Genomic DNA, 20,794 nt, shown 5'->3' with positions numbered 1-20,794 from the left:
TGGTGGCGGGGATGCTTCCCCTTGGCCTTGGTGGAGGGCATGAGAGACTCAGTCTTGGTGATGCGCCTAGTGAGCAGCATCTTCTTGGTGAGCATGTCCAGGGCTGAGGTCTCTACCTCCGGGCTGTCCTTGGGCGGTGCTGGGTGCTCCCCTGGGTGGGCATGCTCTGGGGCTCTAAGTGGGTGACACTGTCACTTGGCTATTGCTGACTGAGCTTGGTCTTTTTGGGCACTTCAGCTGGACTAGGAGGCTCCTTTGTTTTGCTTTGTTTGTTTTGTTAACCCTCACCAGAGGTTATTTTTCCACTGAATTTTTAGAGAAACTTGAAGGGACGGGGAGAGACAGACAGGGAGAGAGGCATGGATGTGAGAGAGACACATGGATTGCTTGCCTCCTGCATGTGCCATGGCCAGGGCTGGGGATCAAGCCTGTAATCAACACAGTTGTGCCCGTGACCAGATTTGAACCCGGGACCGTTTACTCCGTGCGCCAACACACTTGCCCTCAGCAGAACCAGCTAAAACTCGGAAGATCCGCGTGGCTCTGGGCACCATGGATGCTCCCCATGTCCATTTCTGAACTGAAAGGTGACAGGCCTTCGCAGTATGGCCTGAGCTTGGGTTTGGTGGTGCTGAGAAGGCTGTCATCTTCTTCCCTGTCGGGGCTACTGTCATTGGTTCTCCAGCATGTTAGACAGAAGGTGTGGGCCCTCCTCTACTTGGGGACATGATCTGCAGGGTCCTGCTCACGGTCCAGGGCCTCCTCCGACACTTAGGCCCTGCTCAGCCAAGCCACTACATTCTGCTTGTCATGGACCGTGTTGTGACTTCCAATAGTCACTGCTTCCTGATCCAGTTCCTATCCATGGGCGGCATCTTCACCGGCCTCCTGCTCAGAGAAGCTCTCATACTCCTTTTTAGAGTAGTGATTTGTAGACTTGGTCTTGGGCCGGCCTACATGGCGCTGCCCACATGGTGAGTGGACTGGCTAGACATGGAGGAGGTCCAGATTCAGGCGACTTTGGGGGAGGGGGTGATGTGGGCCGCCGAGTCTGAAACACTGTCTCTGGGCTGTTTGATGCCTGAGGGCTCACGTGTTTTCTTGCACTTTGGCCATGATTGCAGGCTCCTCTTCGCTGCGGGCCCTGTGGATGCTTCCGTCTGTGTCTGTGAGCTGGAGTGTGCCAACCCTTCAAAGAACAGTCTGAGCTTGGGTTTGAGGGTGCTGAGGGTGCTGTTCTCATCCTCCATGTCTGGGCCACTGTCCCTGGGGTTTTGCAGTGTGTTAAGTAGAAGGTCCAGGTCCCACTCCAACTCTGGGACATGGTCTGCTGTGTCCTGCTCGAGTCCACAGCCTCCTCCAACACTTTGAAATTTCCCAGCTAAGACACCACTATTTCCTTGATCTTTTGTGGCCTGGTAATGCACATCTTTCCTAATATCCATGGCCTCTACTTCTTGAGCATCCCCATGTCAATGCCCTTCTCAGCTAAGTTCGGTCCATAGGTGGCATAGTTGCTGGCCTGTTGCTCAGAGGAGAAGCTCTGATGTACCCCCTCGGAGTAATTAACCCTTGACTTAGCCTTGCATCTGTCCTGTATGGCACTGTCCTCCCAGTGGATGGGCTGGTTGGACAGGGAGCAATCCAGATCTCGGCCACATTAGCAGAAGCCTCCTCGGCCACTTTGTCCACCCTTCAGGGTTCGCTGCCTGACCTTGGCCATGCGGATGGCGCCCTCAGGGAGTGTCTTCTAGCTCCAGATGGTCTGGTTCTTAAAGCACTTCCTCCAGTGCAGCAGGGCCTGTAGCTTGTTGCCTTCTCACAGAGAAAGTGGGGGTCCTGCAGTGAGGTCAACCCCAGGACTGTCTCCAGTTGTTCACTGGGGAACAGCATACTCCCGTAGGATGTATTGGAGCCCTGCATCTTCACAGTGATCACCATCGATATGAGGTTGGAGTACTGCATCTTCATGGCGATCACCATGCAGATGAGATCCTTCTCCAACTCTTTGCACACCACCATCTTCATTAAGGTCAGGTTGCACAACCTGGGCACGAATCTGAGGCTAGGGCTGTCCAACTCCTGGGTAGCAAACAGGTTCTTGGGCATTGGTGTTGAACCTGGGCACAGGGATGGGGGAGCGGGAGATGTGGAGACCAGGACTGTGGGCAGCAAGGTAGCTGCATCTGGTTACAACGTACAGGTCCTTCTGCATTCTGTGGTGATGGTTTCTCTTCCTGTGTTGGTACAGAGGAGGGACATTCCCTCAGGGGCAGTTTATGAACTGCCAGGTTGGTTGGGGCTTTAGTTCAGACCAATCCCCTAAGTCCATGATTGGCAACCTGCGGCTCGCGAGCCACATGCGGCTCTTTGGCCCCTTGACTGTGGCTCTTCCTAAGCCTTAGGAGTACCCTAATAAAGTTAATAACAATGTAGTTACCTATATAATTTAAGTTTAAAAAATTTGGCTCTCAAAAGAAATTTCAATCGTTGTGCTGTTATATTTGGCTCTGTTGACTAATGAGTTTGTCGACCACTGCCCTAAGCACTCAGTGACTGTTGAAAGGAGGTGGGGCACAAGTGATCCAAGAACTGTGTGTGTGAAAAGGAACCACATGCTCACTGACTAGCTCAGGGAAGCCCTGTGTGGTGTTCTTGCAAACTCAGAGACCTAAAGTTATCAAAAAGAGTGTTCTGAAATGAAAACTTTCAAACTAAAAGCAGTTTATGGCAGGTAGTCATGTCCTAGGCTGGCATCTTCCCTGACAAAGGTCAATCTTTACCTTCACTGAGCCTGTCTATTGCCTTTTGGCATCTACAATAACATATAATTTGGAATGTCAAAGGAATTTCCCTAGTTCCAGGCCCCTCAACACATAGGCAATGCTCTCCGGAGACCAAAAATCCCCTCATTCTTACTGAGTTCATTGTTGACTTGTAACTATCCTATATCCACCATGTAAAAGAAGTATCTCTGTGTCTTTTTACTGTTTATCCAGTCACAGAGGATTCGCCGCTTTGATTTCTCTGAAACCCTAATGCATCACCACTGGGTTTCCTGTTACCACCATACATCTCCTGTTCTGATTGTAATGTATAAAATAAGGTGCAAAACTGCCAGAGAGAATATCTCAATCCGCTGACATTTTCATCCTGCCAGTTATTGACAGTGGGACTTAAATAAACGACCAAAATTCTTGACAAGTTTGAATGTTTCATACTTTGACATTTCCTTGACATAGTGGGTCAGGATTCCAAAAGAGCTCACCCAGGACCAACCCGTGGACATGGTGTCAGGATTCAACAAAGGACCCATTGAACTGCTGGTTCCCCACCCATTGGGTGAACCTGGGTGAGTTGTATCTTAAATCCATGACTTTTCCCTTGCTGGTGGTAGAGGGTTAGATTTATTTGAGCTGTATTTTTAAATACTCCAGATAGAACTAAGATTAAGGGTTGGTGGAACTTAGGTTAAGACAAGACAGTAGGAAAAAAATTGGTGGCTGTTGTTAAACTGTGGCTTTCCAATCGGAATTGCGTTCTGAGAATCAGAGCAAAAAAAAACCAAAAAAAACCCCAAAACCCATTATCATTTAAATTAGAGTTGAACTGAATCAACTCCAAAAATACAGTGTCATATTCTCCTTCAGGTCCGAGTATTAGGTATTCTTAGGGGACTAAGAATCTCTGTGGATGTGTGATGTCATTCCTCATGATGTGCAGGAGCCCCAAAGCAAAATTTCAACACAATTGCAACTAAAGTGACTGGTTCTGGTGGGGGAGCACCCATAAGGTTTGGTCAACCGTTCCCTGACCCTGTGGTTGTTTGAGACAGCAGGGAGATCAACCGAGGCACATCAGAGGTTTGAATGTGATTTGAGGGGTGAGAGCCTCATGGAGCTCAACCGATAAGCAACACAGGTTGACCAACTACATTATATAACAATCCTAGAAAATTTGCTCCGATTCTGCAGATATCAGAAAGAAAAGAAAAACCACATACACATACACACAACTACAAAACAACAACAACAAAACACACCTAAAATTAACATGGGAAGTGGTGCCTCCAAGTCCAGGAGATGCCTGATCCCAGCCCTCACTAATATTCCTGATAGGAAGCTTTTACTTACACGTGCTTTACAGAAATGGGAAGATTTAATTAGAAAATATCCTCCAAAAAATGGCCAAAGTGCAGTTTTATTTGTGTGCCTAAATTAATTTTTGGCATGCAATAAAAATTAGGAAAATGCCAGGTCTAACATTAAACTGAATGAGTGAATGGAAGCATATCTTGATTTGGAAATCAGGAGATTTTCAGAAGCACATATAAATTCCATTAAAAACAATTCAGGAATTAGAAATTGTATAGACTGTCTCTGAACTCTTCTGAAGGTAATAATTGCCAACACCCCATTCTTCCACCTTCTCTAGTTCTCCCACTATATTCTGCACCCTTTTCCATCCTTCTTCCTTTCCCTTCAGTCCCCTCCACTATCGCTTCCTACTGACTTAAGAGAAAATGAGAATAGGAATTCTAACAACTCCCTTTGGAGAAAAGCTTGTCCCAGCAAGAGAGGAACCAGCAAATGTTCCTGATTTTCTCAATGACCCTGATGGGTTCACAAAGGCATTTAACTCTTAGAATATGTAATCCTGGATATTCTAACTGATTCCAATTAATATAGCTAATGGTTTCTGTCAGCAAATGCAACACAAATTCTAAATAAGGCTTTCAAGAAAATTCCTGTAGAGAAATCTGTTCACTGAAATGGGATGTAGAAAACCAATAACAAACAAACCACACACACACACACACACACACACACACACACACACAAATATAGGGTTGATCCATGGGTGTTTCCCTTCTCACTGATAGTTTGGGAGCAGGTGAAATTATCATAGAAAGAGAAGCCACTAAGACCCCTGTAGACACTGGGGCTACTCTATTTATTCCTAACCACAGCCAACTAATTATCTTCTCCTTCAGAGTAAAGCATCTGTGCAAATGGCAGGAATATTTAACCAATGTCTGTTTTTAATCAAAACCTATTTCCAACTAGGGAATGTTACAGCAATATTACCAAATATCTCTCTTTGCTAATAAAATATGCCCCAAATCAGCTGATAGGGAGAGGTGTTTAGTTTGCTTATTTGTTTGTTTTATGAAATCAGTGATACCAACACATGCTTTTTCCAGAAGGGTAATATGTATTTAGAAATAAATGAACAATATACTGAGCCCAACAGAGCCTGAGATGAATCCAGCGGTGTGTCCTCAAAGTTGGGGTCATGGCTGCACCCAGGTTTCCTCGGGGGCTCTGGAAAAAGATCTGCTGGTGACATCATGCACAGACATGGAGAGGCATGGGGGAGATGGTAAGCATTCAGCAGGTAAATGAGCCTTTGGCCAGTATTTGACTGAAAAGGAGCCCAGAGTTGGAACCACAGGCATGCACCTCTGTCCAGTGCCCACCCAGGGTGGAGGGAGCTGGGCCCCTTTGTTGTGAGGTCAGGCTTATGAAGTTCTGAACCCAACCCTCAATGGAAAATTGGGAAACTGATGTCCATAGAGTGGCAGATATCACCCAATGTCCATGACATTCAGAGCCCAGAGTTAAGGAATGTTCAGACCTTCCAGCCCAAGGCTCCGACCTCTCCAACAGAGTTGGTCTGGACATTAGAAATCCTGACATACTGGGAAGCTCCTGCATGTTCCTCCATATCTAGGGCTCAGGGGGCGCTTTGTTCTGGGACCCAGAAAGAGCACTAGCTTTTTTTTTTTTTTTACTAAGAGAAATATTTGTATTATTTTATTTTATTATGGTTTAAAGTATAACATATGTTTCCATTTTTCCCCTCGACCCCTCCCCAGCCACCCCCACCTGCAGCACATGCCCCTACCCCCTTAATGACTGTGTCCATTGATTATGCTTATATGCATGCATTCAAGACCTCTGCTTGGTCTCTTACTCTCTCCCCCACTCTCCCCTGCCTTCCTGCTGAGGTTTGATGGTCTGTTTGATGCTTCTCTGTCTCTGGATCGATTTTTGTTCATCAGTTTATGTTATTCATTATATTCCACAAATGAATGAGACCGTATGATATTTATTTATATCTGACTGGCTTATTTCACTTAGCATAATGCTCTCCATGTCCATGCAAGCTGTTGTGAATGGTAATACTTCTTTCTTTTTTACAGCAGCATAGTATTCCATTATGTAGATGTACCACGGGTTTTTTCCACTCAGCTGCTGTTGGGCACTTACGCTGATGGGAATTTAGGCTGTTTCCAAATCTTAGCTATTGTGCTGCTATGAACACAGGGATGCATATATCCTTTTCGATTGGTGTTTTCTGCTTTCTTGGGATATATTCCAGAAGTGGAATTACTGGGTCAAATGGGAGTTTCATTTTTAATTTTTCAAAGAAGCTCCAGACTGTTTTCCACAATGCCTGCTCCAGTCTATGTTCCCACCAGCAGTGCACAAGGGTTCCTTTTTTCCCACATAATCACCAGCATTTGTCCTTTCTTGATTTGTGGATGATAGCCATTCTGACAAGTGTGAGACGGCATCCCATTGTGTTTTGAACAAATATATTTTTATTGATTTCAGAGAGAGAGAGAAAAAAATCAGTGATGAGAGAATCATTGATTAGCTGCCTCCTACATGCCCCTATTGGGGATCAATGCCCATAACTGGGCATGTGCCCTTGACCGGAATCGAAGCCGGGACTATTCATTCCTCAGGCCAACACTCTTTCCACTGACTAAACAGGCCAGGGCCCTCGTTTTTGTTTTCATTTGCACCTCTCACATGATTATTGACTAAAACCATGTTTTCACAAGGCCATGAGACATATGCAAACGGAACATTTTTTCTTGTGACTAATAAGAAGAATTTTATTCAACTCACTGAAGTCACATGTCCACATACAACCGTCATCACTCTGGCCAGGCCAGTGAGCTGTGCTAATAACTCCACTCTGGGGCCTTGACCCAAACTCCCCAGACCACCTGGATATGGAATTGGCAGCTGTTAGAAAGGGGGAAATGGAAGTCATGTCCCCCACAAGCCATTGTCAAATAAAATGTCAACTTGTGGTTTCCACTCTGACATATGACCTTGTAAGTTCTTACTCTCATCCTTACAATAAGAAAAAAGATGAATAATCCAAAAAATCAGGACGTCTTTTTAGTTCCACCAGATCATTGAAGTCATATGGCTATGAAATTAATCGTTGCCTCTGCAAACTACTGTATTCAGGCTTTGTTAACACAGTACAACCTAGCACTAGCATATGTGTGTGTGCGTGCACACAATCTCTCTCTCTCTCTCTCTCTCTCTCTCTCTCTCTCTCTCTCTCACACACACACACACACACACACACACACACACACACACACATTAAATGACTCTGGGTGGTATTAAAAGAAAATCAGACACCAAGGAGGTGACAATAGGAAGAAAAAGAGGTTGTAGGCACTTTTGCCTTGTGGCATTCCTCCTCCTACTTTATAGCTACTACCTTCATGAGCGTGAATATCGCTAAGAAGCACATGCTGCAATAATCCATTGTGCAGGCAGAGAAGAGACAGGATCTAACAGGCACAATGACTTATCCAGGATCAAGAAGAGGTAAGAATGAGGGGTTGATTCTGAGCCCTGGTCTGTCTCTTCAAACCTAGTACCCTGGCTGCAGCTAAACCTTGTGGAGAGGGTGTGTTCGTGTCACTGTGTACAATGTTGGTATTCCATGGAGAAGGTAGGTGAGCAGTCAGCAGCCCACAGGACTATCTATAGCTGTTATTAGGTGAGGGGAGTCAGGGAGGCAATTCCAGGAAGTGAGGTCACTTCCTAATAGAACTTGGAACCCCCGTAACCAGGCACCCACTTTCTAGCAACTGCCCAACTGCCACTCACTTGGCAAGAGACAGTTGACAGTTCAACATGTTCTCTTGTTGTGTTCCCAGTTGTGGGGGCTCTGGTTCCCGGAGACCCTGCAGGGAGCGTTGTTCCAGACTCTGTAGACGGTTCACCACTCGTGCCCGACATCTCTGGCCGTTTTCAAGAAGATCCCCTCAGGTAAGTGAAGGTGGCCTGGGTCAGACCCATTCACGCCAGGCCAGCCTCCTCTGTGGGCCATCCCTGTGCAGCCCACATCCCCCCTCTTCATGTGGTGGATAGGGGGTCCTGCAGGGAGAACCGCGGGAGTGTTTGGAGCAGTGGATAACCTCGAGGTCCTGCTGTGATCACACCCCAGGGTAGGGCAGGCAGGTGGAGATGGGGCTCTAGAGGGGTCCCTTATCTATGCCAATGGGAGTCCTAGGCCCTCAGGCTGTCATGCCTTTTCCTTGCCAGTAGAGGTCTCAGCAGATCACATTCTGTGTGTCTGGAGTGGAGAGTCACAAGTTTTAGAGAACCAGCAAAACAGGGCTCTGAGGTTTTCCCCTGGTGACTGGAAACTGTCTGTATAGAGCTCTGCACAGGAGAGCGGACCGGAGCCGACAGATGGGGTCTTCAATTCCACACCCTTGCAGGCGGCACAGACACCTGAGATATCCTCAAGCCTGAAGCACCGCCGCAGGGTGAGTGTAGGTGCCCAACTGACCCAAACTCCAGGACCCCAGGGAGTCAGCAGGACTCAGGTTCCAGAAGGCACCCTGCTGCTCCCCTGAGATCCCTCCTAGTGTCCAGTTCCCAAAGGAATCTGGGTCCTCGTCTCCTCCATGTCAGGAGCTGGGGCCTCCCAGGGCTGCACATTGTATGGGGACCGCGACTGCTTATCACAGAGATCCACGTCTTTTTTCTGTGGGACCTGGACTTAAAACCTTCCATTGCCATGACGACGGTGCCACACTAAACATGCCACATGTCCTGACATCCAAATCTTGCCCCCCCAGGAAAAGCCTCTGTGTGCTCATCACACATTGGGGTGTTCTGTCAGAAATCGCACGGGTGACACTGTTAATACAAGCATGTGCTGTTTGTCCTCTGCTAAGACAATGACCTAAGATACTAATGTGCTTCATATTCCTCACCTGCAATTCTACTTTTCCTGCCAAGAACCTTTTCTCTTATTAATGTGAAAAACTTTCAGACCTCTGAAAAATGTGTGTGTGTTTATTTGATCCAAAATGTCAACAATTGTGAGCGAGAAAAATCTCAATGGGATGAGAAAATGCTCCTGAGAATGACAATTTTGCACCTCATTTTATACAATACAAGCAAAAGTGCAGACTTATGTGGGTTGCTTGAAATCCATGGGTGATAGATTAGGGAGACAGGAGAAAGCAAATTGGAGACACTTCTGTGATTGGAAAAAGGGTAAAATGATAGGCACATATTTCTTTTACAATGGTGGATGGAGGATAGTTTCAAGTCAACAATGAACTCAATAGCAACGAAGGGATCTCTGATCTCCGCAGAGCACAGAACAGTGCCTGAGAATGAGGTGTCCAAAATAAGGAAAATCAAATGATATGTTATCATAGAGGCAAAAAGGCAGTACACACACTCAGTTAAGGTAAAGATTGGTCTTTGTCAGGGAAGATGCCACACAAGGATCTGACGACCCATCATGAGCTCCTGTTAGTGTTTTAATTTCAGACCATCCTTTGTAGTTACTTAAGGTCTCTGAGTTTGCAAGGCTGCCTTGCAGGACTTCCCTGAGCTAGTCAGGTCAGCATGGGGCCCCTTTTTCATTCACACATCCTCCTTTTATTCAGAAATCAATACAAATTATGCATTGATGATGAGTGTTAGTGTTATGTCTTCCTGAACAATGGACCATTCGGGATAAGGTAAGACTATAACCTTAAATGGCATTCAAAGTGGAATTTTTATTATTAATCAAAATAAAAAGGCAGGTGCATGGGAGGCATGAGATCCTATGTGTTCTTGTTAAAAAATATTCTGTATCAATTTTATATTTTGAGCTAACATGAGCAGAGTCCGTTTGCTGCTTGTCTTAAGTTTTGGTATTTTGTATCTAGTATAACATTTACATACCAGGAACAAAAGCAAAAACATTAAAGCAGGAACACTGCTTAGGAATAGAAAATGTCTACTACTAGACAAGAAAGTGACTAAGGAAAATAAGCATCCCAGCCAACCAAAAACCCTTTGCATGTATTTTCATAATTGCTTATTAAGCTAATTATATGTTTTCTTCTTCATCCACTGTTCCTTGTACTTATGCTATGTTTTACCTGAAGAATTAAGACTCTCTACTGTTTCCTTTCCATACTGATCATTAGAATGTACTTGTCTAGTAGGTGGGAAAACTTAGCAGATATCAAAATTCAACTACTCATAAGTAATAAGGTGTGTAATAAAAATATAAAAATCAGTTGGTGTACATATAATCAATAACAGTTAGGAGATAGAAGAAGAAGGTTTGAGCAGCAGTAATCTGTCAGCATCCAGGCCTTGTTGACTTCTTGGGAAAGCTGTCAGCCCCCATGGCCAGTGGTTTCTCATCCTTGACAAGTCTTCAGTCTCCTTGGTGGATGGAGGGCAGTGTCAGTGACAGATATCCATTTATGGTTAGGCCTCTCATAAGGTAACATCCTTTTTAACACATTGGAGAGAGTCTTTAATTAATGTGTTTCAATAAACAAAATCTCCAGGTTGTAGGTTTTGGTCCTTGAAGTCTTTGTCTCTTGGGATTACTGTGAAATGAATGTCACTAATGTATCATTGCCTCTAACCTTCCTAGTGAGTCATGGATAGTAATGTAGAATTTCTGCTTTTCAGTTTTCCTTATATTTGAAAAACAAAATGATTTAAAAATCAGCAGTATTTTAAACAGAGTCATAACAATAATAACCATCTTCTCTTCATTTAGTTCCCTACCCATTTTGTTGTTTATCCTGGTTATTTGCTAGTATTTTCGTGAATTCACTCATTCCTTAGAGATCTATACTTCTGCATTCAGTTCAGAGATGTGACCTGTGTAGAAACCTGTTACTTAGAGTAAGTCAAGCCCTGACCAGTTTGGCTCAGTGGGTGGAGCTTAGACCTGAGGATTCAAGGGTCCCAGGTTCAATTCAGTTCAAGGGCATATACATTGGTTGCAGGCACATTTCCAGTAGGGATTGTGCCAGAGGCAGCTGATCGATGTTTCTCTCTCATCAATAAAATATATGAAAAGAATAAAAAAATAGAGTAAGTCAAGAGTCCTTTTCATGAATTTTTCTAAAGATGTAACATATTTGAAAATGCAGTAAAGTAAAACAATATCTATGAACGACAAAACAAAGTGGTATGGTTATAGTTTTGATTGCAATGCAATTGATGAAAAACTGCCTTTTTGGTAAAATATAACATTTCAAGGCAATAATTTTTGGATAACAACAATTACTGTAAATTTACAGAGAACGATATGAAAATATATAAGTATATGTATATATTTGGATTCAATACATAATTTCAATATAAAAGGAACAGAAAGCATGTAAGATTTTAAAACATTGTCCATGGCTTCTTGTATTGAGAATTGGATATAATTCATCAACTTCCAATGTTTGTGCCACAAATACCCGGAGTCGAACTGCCAGACACCCTCACAGGGAACCATCCTCTTGGCTGGCCTGGTGTCGCTGACACCAAGACCACTGTTACAACAGAGTGTTTCCTATTTGAAATTTTCTTGAATCTTTGTACATTCCTTCCTAGGGCAGGTTGAAATCTTTAGAACAACCATTTTAATAAAAATATAGGTACACAAATAGCACAGTTATTTATATTTTTAATTTTTTAAAGCTTCTCAGGTAATTTCAAGCATATTAAGTAGTCCTAAATTAGTCAAAAACGTTTCTCTAATAAGGAGAGAGAATAAATCCTTGAGGTACTCCAGTGCCCATTGGAATTGACTCAACGTCATCTCCTGTTTTAAAAGTCTCTTACAATAGAAACTTTGGGAAGGTTGCAAATATACTTGTGCAAAAGATTATACCATGGACTTTTTGTAAATCTACGTAAAGCAAACACAGACTTAGGGCAACTAACTCTAAAAGATATTAATCATACTTGCAAGCAGTTGTAATATTAAGTATTTTGTCCAGACTACAGAATTCTCCTTAATTTACATAAGCATTTAATCTTTGTAGGCCAATAAAAGATTATATCCTAGTAATGTCATATGGAGGCTGACAATTCACCACACATAACACACAGATGAACACATATCACACAAAAACTATACACACAATTTGAATTATTTTTTTGGTAGAGAAATAAAAGAATATTTTTATATAAAACTTTCACAAAATTGTATAGCCTATACCCCCTTTTACAAACCTTTCCTCACCTTTTACAAACCTTCTTACCCATTCAGAAATAACTATCCTTAGAGAAACTTACATGTGACCTTTTCCCTCAAATATGACTCTCCATACCTCAAGCCTTCTATTGTCATAACTGTATAATTTCTTCCAACGTAACTGGAACTTTTAACTGTTAGGAGCATTAATTTCCAGTCATAAGCACACAAGTGAACAAACAGCATTCCTTAGATTGACGTTGATGAACATATTTTAATCAAACTCTTACTTTGAAAAAACACACCTTCAGCAAAGCAAAAAACATTACATCAACAGCTCCAAATCCATTTTACAGACCTTCTGCAATTAAAAGACCCCCAAAAGCAGTGAACTTCAGACTTGTCTAGCAATCAGTGTGTCAGTATTCACGTTATTTCAAAATGTGTAGACATTTAATAGCTTTCATTAAAACTTACTAAGTTAGAAATATATAGTGGAAAAAGCTAAAGAGATTTGTGTAGGTGGGTAAGGTATTGTTTTTTCTATTGGGATAAGTCATATCTTCCAGAGATCTGTATTTTTAAAAATGGCCTAGACAAGACGTCTTGGTGAACTCAGGTATTTTCACTTCAAGGGTTCTGGGACTTTGGTTGCATGAAGCCAATTATCTGTAAGACTCCAAAATGAATAGGGGAGGTTTGGGGAAGGGAGAAGGACTTTGTGGGCTTTGAATTGTTTCTGGAGCAAAACCTATGGCACCTTGAAAACTTCACTTGTAAAACAAGGATAGTCATTTTCAATACCTCAGGAACTGGGTTGCCCCCCCCCCCCCCCCGACAAATGTTAGCAAGGGATTGACAAATTCATTCACCCATTTTTGGATGGTTTCTTTCTATTTGGGAATATTTTTCTAGTTTCCAGAAAGCTCACAACTCTGAGAGGTATAAAGACTTTTAGGTATATGAAACCGCCGTCTGTCTCCCCTGGGAATGGCAACACAGGTCCCAGGTACGAGATAGTCTTAAAGTTAATGGTGCCAAAGCCTCTCTATTACCCACTTTATATTGCAACCAGGTAATTGGTGTAACAAAAGCAGATTGGCTTCTTGTTTGAGGCACTCAGGGTCAAGTTACTCCCATTTGGTGAACATGTACCCCAAAAGAGAATTCTCACTTCACTATGGGCTGGTCCCCCATCTTTAGGCAGACATATGAGCAAACCTAGTGTTAGAGGCATGTCTGCAGGTCTCTGGGCTGTTTGGGGCCATTCTGAGTAGGGTGGGTACCCTGTTCAGCCATCTCTCAGGGTCTTGTGGAAGATAATACTGAAGAAGAGATGATTAGCAAACATTCGGTCAGTCTCAAGCTTAGTTTCCCCCTCGAAGGTTCCTTTAAAATCATTACTTTCCCTTTTGGTTCAGTATCTGGTTCATTTATTCTAAGTATATATGTTACTATTCTGGAGAAAGCATATGTCAGCATCACTGATTTCATTAAACAGTAAAAAAAAAAAAAAAACACTCACTAAACAGGGGAATTGGGGAAGATTTGATAAGCAAACCATATATATTCTCATAACATTCCCTAGTTGGAAGGAAACAGGTTTTGATTAAAAAACAGACATTTGTAGGAAAGCTTTATTCCGATGGTGAAAGCAATTAATTGGTTGTGGTTAAAAAGAAATAAAATAGCCTCAATATATACAGGGTACTTAGTGGCTTCTCCCCCTCCCCCTTTTTTAAAATAGATTTTTTATTGATTTCAGAGAGGAAGGGAAAGGGAGAGAGAGATAGAAACATCAATGATGAGAGAGAATCTCCAATTGGCTGCCTTCTGCCCGCCCCCTAATGGGGATCAAGCCTGCAACCTGGGCATGTGCTCTTGACCAGAATCAAACCTGGGACCCTTCAGTCTGCAGGCAACACTCTATCTCCTTAGCCAAACTGTATAGGGCAATGGATTCCCTTTTAATGATCATTTAAAATTCTCCCAAAGTATCAGTGGGAAGGAAAAACAAGCTTGGAGCAGCCCTAGGCATGTTTCTGTTTGTATCCTTTTTCTAAATCCTGTTTCAGTTTCCTATATCCCTAAAGTGTGGAGGCTTCTCTATACGAGATTTCTACAAACCTTATTTAGTAATTCTCTTGCTTTTGCTCCCAGAAACCAGGAGTATATTAATTGCAATAGGATAAAATAGCCAGGATTACATGTTCCATCAGTTAAATTTCTCTGTGAACCAATCAGGGCCATAGAGAAAATGGAGGATGATTGCTGATTCCTCTCTGGCTGAGAGCAGCTTTTCTCCAAAGGGAGTTGGCAGAATTCCTAATCTCATTTTCCCTTAAGTCAGTAGGGAGGGGCAGTGGAGGGGACAGAAGGGGAAGAAAGAAGGGAAGGGAAGGAACACATCTAGACAAGGAAGCTCAGAGAGCAAAAGATATAGGGGACGTGCTATAGAAGGGGGAGGATGGGGTGTTAGCATGTATTAGCTTCAGGAGAGTTGGAAGATAATCTCTGAAATTTCTTGTTCATTTATTTTTTAAAGAGAATTTGCCTGTGCTTCTCCTGAGAAGTTTCTAATTTCCAAATCAAGATGTGCATCCTATGCACTCAATCAGTTCAATTTTCAGGCCACCATTGTTATAGTTATTTGTTTCTTTTGTTTTATTTTGCCTGTGAAAAATTAATTTAGGCACCCAAAGAAAACTGTATATTGGCCATTTCTCAGTTGATATTTTGTAGTTAAATCTTCCTACATTTACCCTTCTGTAAAGCACTTGCAAGTCAAGGCTTCCTATCAGGAATATTAATGAGGGCTGGGGCCTGGGAGTTCCCAGCCATGGAGGCACAACTTCCCATGTTAATTATAGGTGTGCTTGTTGCTGTTGTTTTTATTGTTTGGTATCTTCAGAGTCTCAGCACAGTTTCTAGGAGTGTTATGTAGTGGGTTAAAGTTTGTTGCTTTATGGGTTGAGCTGCAAGTTGCTCACTCCCCTAGAGTCTCATTCAACCTTCTTATGTGCCTCAGTTTCTCTCCTTGCTGACTAAACAACCAGAAGGGCTACCAGCAGAGGTGGACTAAACCTCATTAGTGCTCCCCCTGAAGAGCCAGTTAGTTTAATTGCAGTTGTGTGGGAATTTCCTTATGGGGCTCCTGCATGTCATGAGGAATGACCTCTGACACATCCGCAAAGATCCTCAGTTGTCTAAGAACATCTGAGATTCATGCAGGAAGGAGGATGTGCCCCTGTATCTTCTGAGCTGAACAAGATCAGCTCTCACTTAAACAGCTAAGGTGTTTGCCCAGACTCTCAAAAGGCAAATCCTATAGAAAAGCCAGGGGGGAAAACCAGTCCCATTTTCCCTCCTGTCTCTCCATAGCCTGGGATCTATGAACTGTTAACTTTTGTTCCGCCAAGAGTATTACAAAATAAGGCTCCAATAAAGTCAGCAACACAAGCAAGGGAAGGTCCTGAATCCAACAGACAAGAGTCACAGGTTCACCGGCAGGCATGGAACTGGTGCGTCAATGGACCCTTTGCTGGATGCCAGCACCGGGTGTAGGTCTGCAGGGTGGTGCTGGGTGAGATTTTCTGGGATCCTGCTGTATTGTGCCAAGGAAATGTCCATGTCAGAAGCATTCAAAACTGTGAACAATTGTTGAGATTTTATCTGAGCCAAATGGTCATTGGCCTTGAATCAAAACCTCAATGGATTGAAATAATGCTCTGGAGAATGGCAGTTGTCACCTTATTTTAGATATTACGGTCAGAAGTGGCGATGTATGTGAGTTGCATGAAATCCATTGGTGATAGATTGTATGAAAAGTGAAATGACAGACATATACTTCTTTCCTATAGGGGGATATAGGACAGAACAGCCAACAATGAACTCAATAACAGTGAGGGGATTTGTGGTCTCCACAGAGCACAGAGTATCCAAAAAATAGGAAAATTCCTTTGACATTCCAAAGCTATGTTCTTGTAGATTCCAAAAGACAGTAGACAGTCTCAGTTAAGGTAAATAATGACCTTTTTGCAGAAGATTCCAACCTAGGACCCAGCGACCCACCGTAAACAGCTTTTAGTTAAAACGTTTTAATTTCAAAGCATCTTTGTGATAACTTTAGGTCTCTGAGGTTAAAAGACCATCACCCAGGCCTTCCCTGACCTAATCACAGATTAGCGAGTGGCTGCTTTTTGTGTGGCCACACTCTCCTTTGATTCACTCATGCCCCACTTCATGCACCAATCATGTCCCTCCTCTGTCCCACCACAGGAGAAAAAACCACCAACCCTGAGTAGGAAAAGGTCCGGTAGGGTGCCAGCAGCTGCAGCTTCCTCACGAACTGTGGGCCTGGCCAGCACGTCCACGGTGCTCAAAACACTGGTCCCCCAGAACCTGTTCGCCACCTGGGAGGTGGACTGCTCCAGCCCCAGCTGCGTGCCCAGGTGGTGTAGTCTCACTGTAACGAAGCTAGTGATCTTCAAGAAGCTGGCCAAGGACCTCAACTCCGTGGTAATTTCCGTGAGGATGCAGGACTCCAAGGGCATCCTGAGGTCCCAAGAGATTGTGCTGCCCCGCAGTAGACCAGTGCACACCAACCTGGCGCTCACCTTCTCCCTGCAGTACAACCACTTCCTCAAGGGAGAAGGTAACAAGCTCCTGATCCTGCTGGAGCAGAGGAAGTGCTCTAAGAACAGAAACGTCCTGGGCTACGAGACACTGGCCTCTGGTGCCATCCACATGGCTGACGTCATGCAGCGAAACCCCAGGTTTGGCCAGATGGTGAGCCTCTTTCGCAGCATCAAGGAATCCTCCACTGCGGTGGCCGAGATCTGGATCTCCTCCCTGTGCAGTGAGCCCATCGAACACGAGGACAGTGCCATGCAGGTCAGCCCTAAGGCCAAGTCGGCAGGGAACTACGAGGGGCAGGATGAGCTGCAGGCCAGCGGCAGGGGAAAGCACAGACAGGACCTGCACAAGGATGCCTTGGAGAAGGGGGAACCAAACAAGCAGCGGCCATCCATAGGAGGAAACCTGAAGCTGAAAGTCCTGGCGCTGTTTCACAGGTCCAAAGTGTCAGAGAGGGACCTTCGGTCTGACATGATGGGGAAACGCAGGAAAAGTGACCCATACCTGGAGGATGATGAGAGCATCCTCAGCACCCCCAGGCCCAAGCTCAGGCCATACTTGGATGGCCTGTCAGACTCCAGTTCGCAGACGGAGATGTGGGGCAGCCACAGTGACAGGACCCAAGCAGAGCCTCTGAGTCTGCCCCACATGCCCGAGAATTCGTGGGCCCTGGGAGGCAAGCAGCCAAGTGAGACGGACAATGGATTTGTGGCCCACAGCACAACCACCAGCAAGGTGGACAACATCCAGATCTCCTCTCTGTCCATGTCGCCCATCGAGCAGGAGGACAGCGCCAGGCAAGCCAGTCCCGAGGCTGAGTCCTCGGACAACTACTCTGAGTGCATGTGTGAGAGCTTCTTCTCGCAGCGGGAGGCCAGCTACCACACCGCTGACCAGGAGGAGGGTGACTGTGATGTGGGGCCTCTCATATTCACAAGGAGCACCCTGACCACGCAACAGAACTACCACCAGAAAGTCCTGTTATGGCTGCGCACAGTCCAAGGTTCGGAGGAGGTCCTGGACCCTGAGCAGGACCATGGGGAACATGTCCCAGAGGTGGAGGAGGACCTGGACCTCCTGTATGACATGCTGCCGAACCCCAGTGACAGTGGCACAGACACTGAGGACGATGGCAGCGTCCTCAGCACCACCATACCTAAGCTTCGGCCATACTTTGAAGGGCTGTCTAGCGGCCCAGGCATGAAGGACAATCACAGTGTCCTCAGCAGCCCCAGTCCCGAGCTCAGGCCATACATGGAAGGCCTGTCAGACTCCAGCTTGCCGATGGAGATGCGGGGCCTCCACAGCACCAGGATCCAAAAGGAGCCTCTGAGTCTGGCCCACCCGCCTGAGAACGCGAGGGCCCCGGGAGGCAAGCAGACAAGCCACAGTGACTCCCAACTTGTGGCCTACAGCACACCCACCACTAAGATTCGAATGGCCTCCCTGTCCCGCCAGCCTATCGATCAGGAGGCCACTGCCATGCCGGCCAGCACTAAGGCCCAAACCTCGCATAACCACCTCGCCAGCACATCTGAGAGCTGCTTCTTTGAGCAGCCGGCCAGTCACAATGCCGTCCACAGGCAGTCCCAGGAGAATAACTTGGACCAAGGGAATCTCATAGTAAGAAGGAGGTGCATGAACAGGCAACACAATTACCACCAGGAAGCCGTGGCATCTATGCTCAGGGCCCAAGTGTCGGAGAAGGTCATATCCTCAGAACAGGCCCTTGTGAGGCATGTCCCCAAAGTGGAGAAGGCTCTGCACCGTCGGTATGATATTGTGCTGAGCTCTAGTGACAGTAGCCTAGACACGGAGGACGATATCAGTGTCCCCAGCACCCCAAAGCCCAAACTCAGGCGATACTTTGACAGCATGTCAAGCGATAGTAGCTCTGACTCAGTGGCCCACACAATTCGCTCCCCTGGGAAGCAGCTGGCACAGCTGGAGGACAACCGGGAGGCAGGGTCCTCCGCCCAGCATTGGTTCACCAAGAAGCTGCCATCCATAGTGCGCTTCACCAAGTCTCTGGTCCTGCCCTCCAGCAGGTCCAAGAGGAAGCAGGCTGGCCACCGGGGCTGCGGCACAGCCCTGAATGAGTGGGTCAACAGAATGGGCAACGAGAGCCCATACCCACAGAGCCAGTGGCAGATCCCCAGGAAGCCCATCCGTGACCAGCTCCACAACATCCTCATTTGCCAGGACAAGATGCCCGAGAACATCATCCTGGTCAACACCTGCGCCTGGCAGGGCCAGTTACTTTCGGACATCCTGCAGGGGCACTCGCTGCCCGTGGTGTGCACTTGCTCCACAGATGACGTCCAGGAGGCCTTCAGCATCATCGTCTCACACATGCAGAGATACTGCAACTGCGATTCCCAGGCCCTGACGCCTGTGAAGATGGCGGTGGCAGGGGCACAGCCCTACTTCAACGCTGTGCTGCGGGTCTTCGTGAGGCAGCTGTCCCAGCAGCCACCCCAATGGCTAGACTACATGCGCTTCCTGGTCATCCCGCTGGGTCCCCACCCCTTGGCCAGCTACCTGGGCTCCATGGACTGCCGCTACAACAACTTCTTCCAGGACCTGTACTGGCGGGACATGTTCAACAACCTGGAGTCTGAGAACACCTTGCAGGACACACAGGACGTTGTGTCGAGAATCTCTGAGTACGTTGCAGGGGCCAACTGTGTCTACCTGCTGCCCATTGCTGAGGCCATTCTCATGTCTAAGCAGCAGCGCCCCAATGAAAAGTCCACACAGCTCATCCCCTTTGTGGGGGCAGTGAAGGTTGGAAGAGTGGAACCATCTGCAGCCATGTCAGGAGGCTCAGATGATGTAGTCACCTCATGCTCCGGTGAGCTTCTGTCCCCTACCGGGAAGGCCTCACCCAACACACTCTCCCCCGCATCAATGAGTGGGAGCCTGTCCTCCACCAGTCAGAGTGTCCATGCACACATGATGGAGCTGCAGGTGGATTACTGGACAGCAGCCCAGCCAATAGATACGAAGAGAGTCACAGAGAAGAAACAGCTGCCTACCACCAAAAACACACTCAAGTGCTTCTTCCAGTCTGTCCAGGTCAGCAGGCTGCCCCGCAGTGGTGAGGGCACAGCAACACCTGCCTTGTCCATGGCTGTGGTCACCAAGGAGAGAAAAAAGAAGGCGCCCAAGAAAACCACGGACGAGAATGTGGAGTCCCAAAGCCAGTGCATCCAGGGCATTGGTCGCCTGGTTTGCAGGGCCAAGCACCAGCAGAGCATGCTGCCGGTCGTCATCGATGGCGTCGAGTGGAATGACGTGGCGTTTTTCCAGTTGTCAGCCCAGTGGTCCTCCCACGTCAAGCACGTCCCCATCTGCATCTTCGGACACGACAATCCCACCTTCTAGCCCTGCCCCTTCCCCTGCCCTTCACTCTGCCTTGGCCAAGACCAGAAGGACCCAGCTGCTTTTCTGTGAAGAGTACAGTTTCCTACAGACACAGACCCTGGGAACGCAAAGAGAATGTGCTCACAGCCTGGAACCTAAGGGGGTTGCCCCTCCCTGGGAGCTCCTCAATGCTCTGTTCAGTAACCAGAAGGCTGTGGCGGGTGGGACTCAGGAGGGCAGTGTTGAGCTGGAGCATCATGGAAGATGTGTTTTGGCCTCCGGATGTCCAACATTCTCAGTGAGAAGGGTTCTTGCCTTGAAGACCTGCCCTTCCAGGAAGCCAGGACTCTGCTTCCCTGGGAGACAGCTCCAACCTGTGCCCAGACTCAGAGGTTGGCAGCCAGAGGTCAAGGGCTAGCCTCTGATGGCAGTATTCTGAGCAGAACTTGGAGTCCAGTCAGCCCAGCCCTGGGGAAACAGCTGCCCGACAGCCAACTGGTCTAGCACCACCTACTCAGGGTTA

At 46.2% G+C, this 20,794-nt stretch overlaps 1 protein-coding gene across 1 annotated transcript; it reads left to right on the top strand.

Annotated features, from left to right (window-relative positions):
* Positions 1-7,748: 7,748 nt before the first annotated feature.
* On the top strand, positions 7,749-20,292 carry LOC308532615 (phosphofurin acidic cluster sorting protein 2-like; the record flags this gene model as incomplete). Its single annotated transcript, XM_081110128.1, has 4 exons — positions 7,749-7,770; positions 7,979-8,090; positions 16,635-18,839; positions 18,954-20,292. 4 exons carry the CDS (start codon positions 7,749-7,751, stop codon positions 20,290-20,292), a joined length of 3,678 nt encoding a protein of 1,225 aa, XP_080966254.1.
* Positions 20,293-20,794: the final 502 nt, after the last annotated feature.

Source organism: Myotis nattereri (assembly GCF_964212035.1).
Source record: "Myotis nattereri genome assembly, chromosome: 16".
NCBI classification, from domain to species: Eukaryota; Metazoa; Chordata; class Mammalia; order Chiroptera; family Vespertilionidae; genus Myotis; species Myotis nattereri.
Note: the sequence above shows the minus strand (reverse complement) of the source record. Positions and strands in the feature narration are given on the sequence as shown.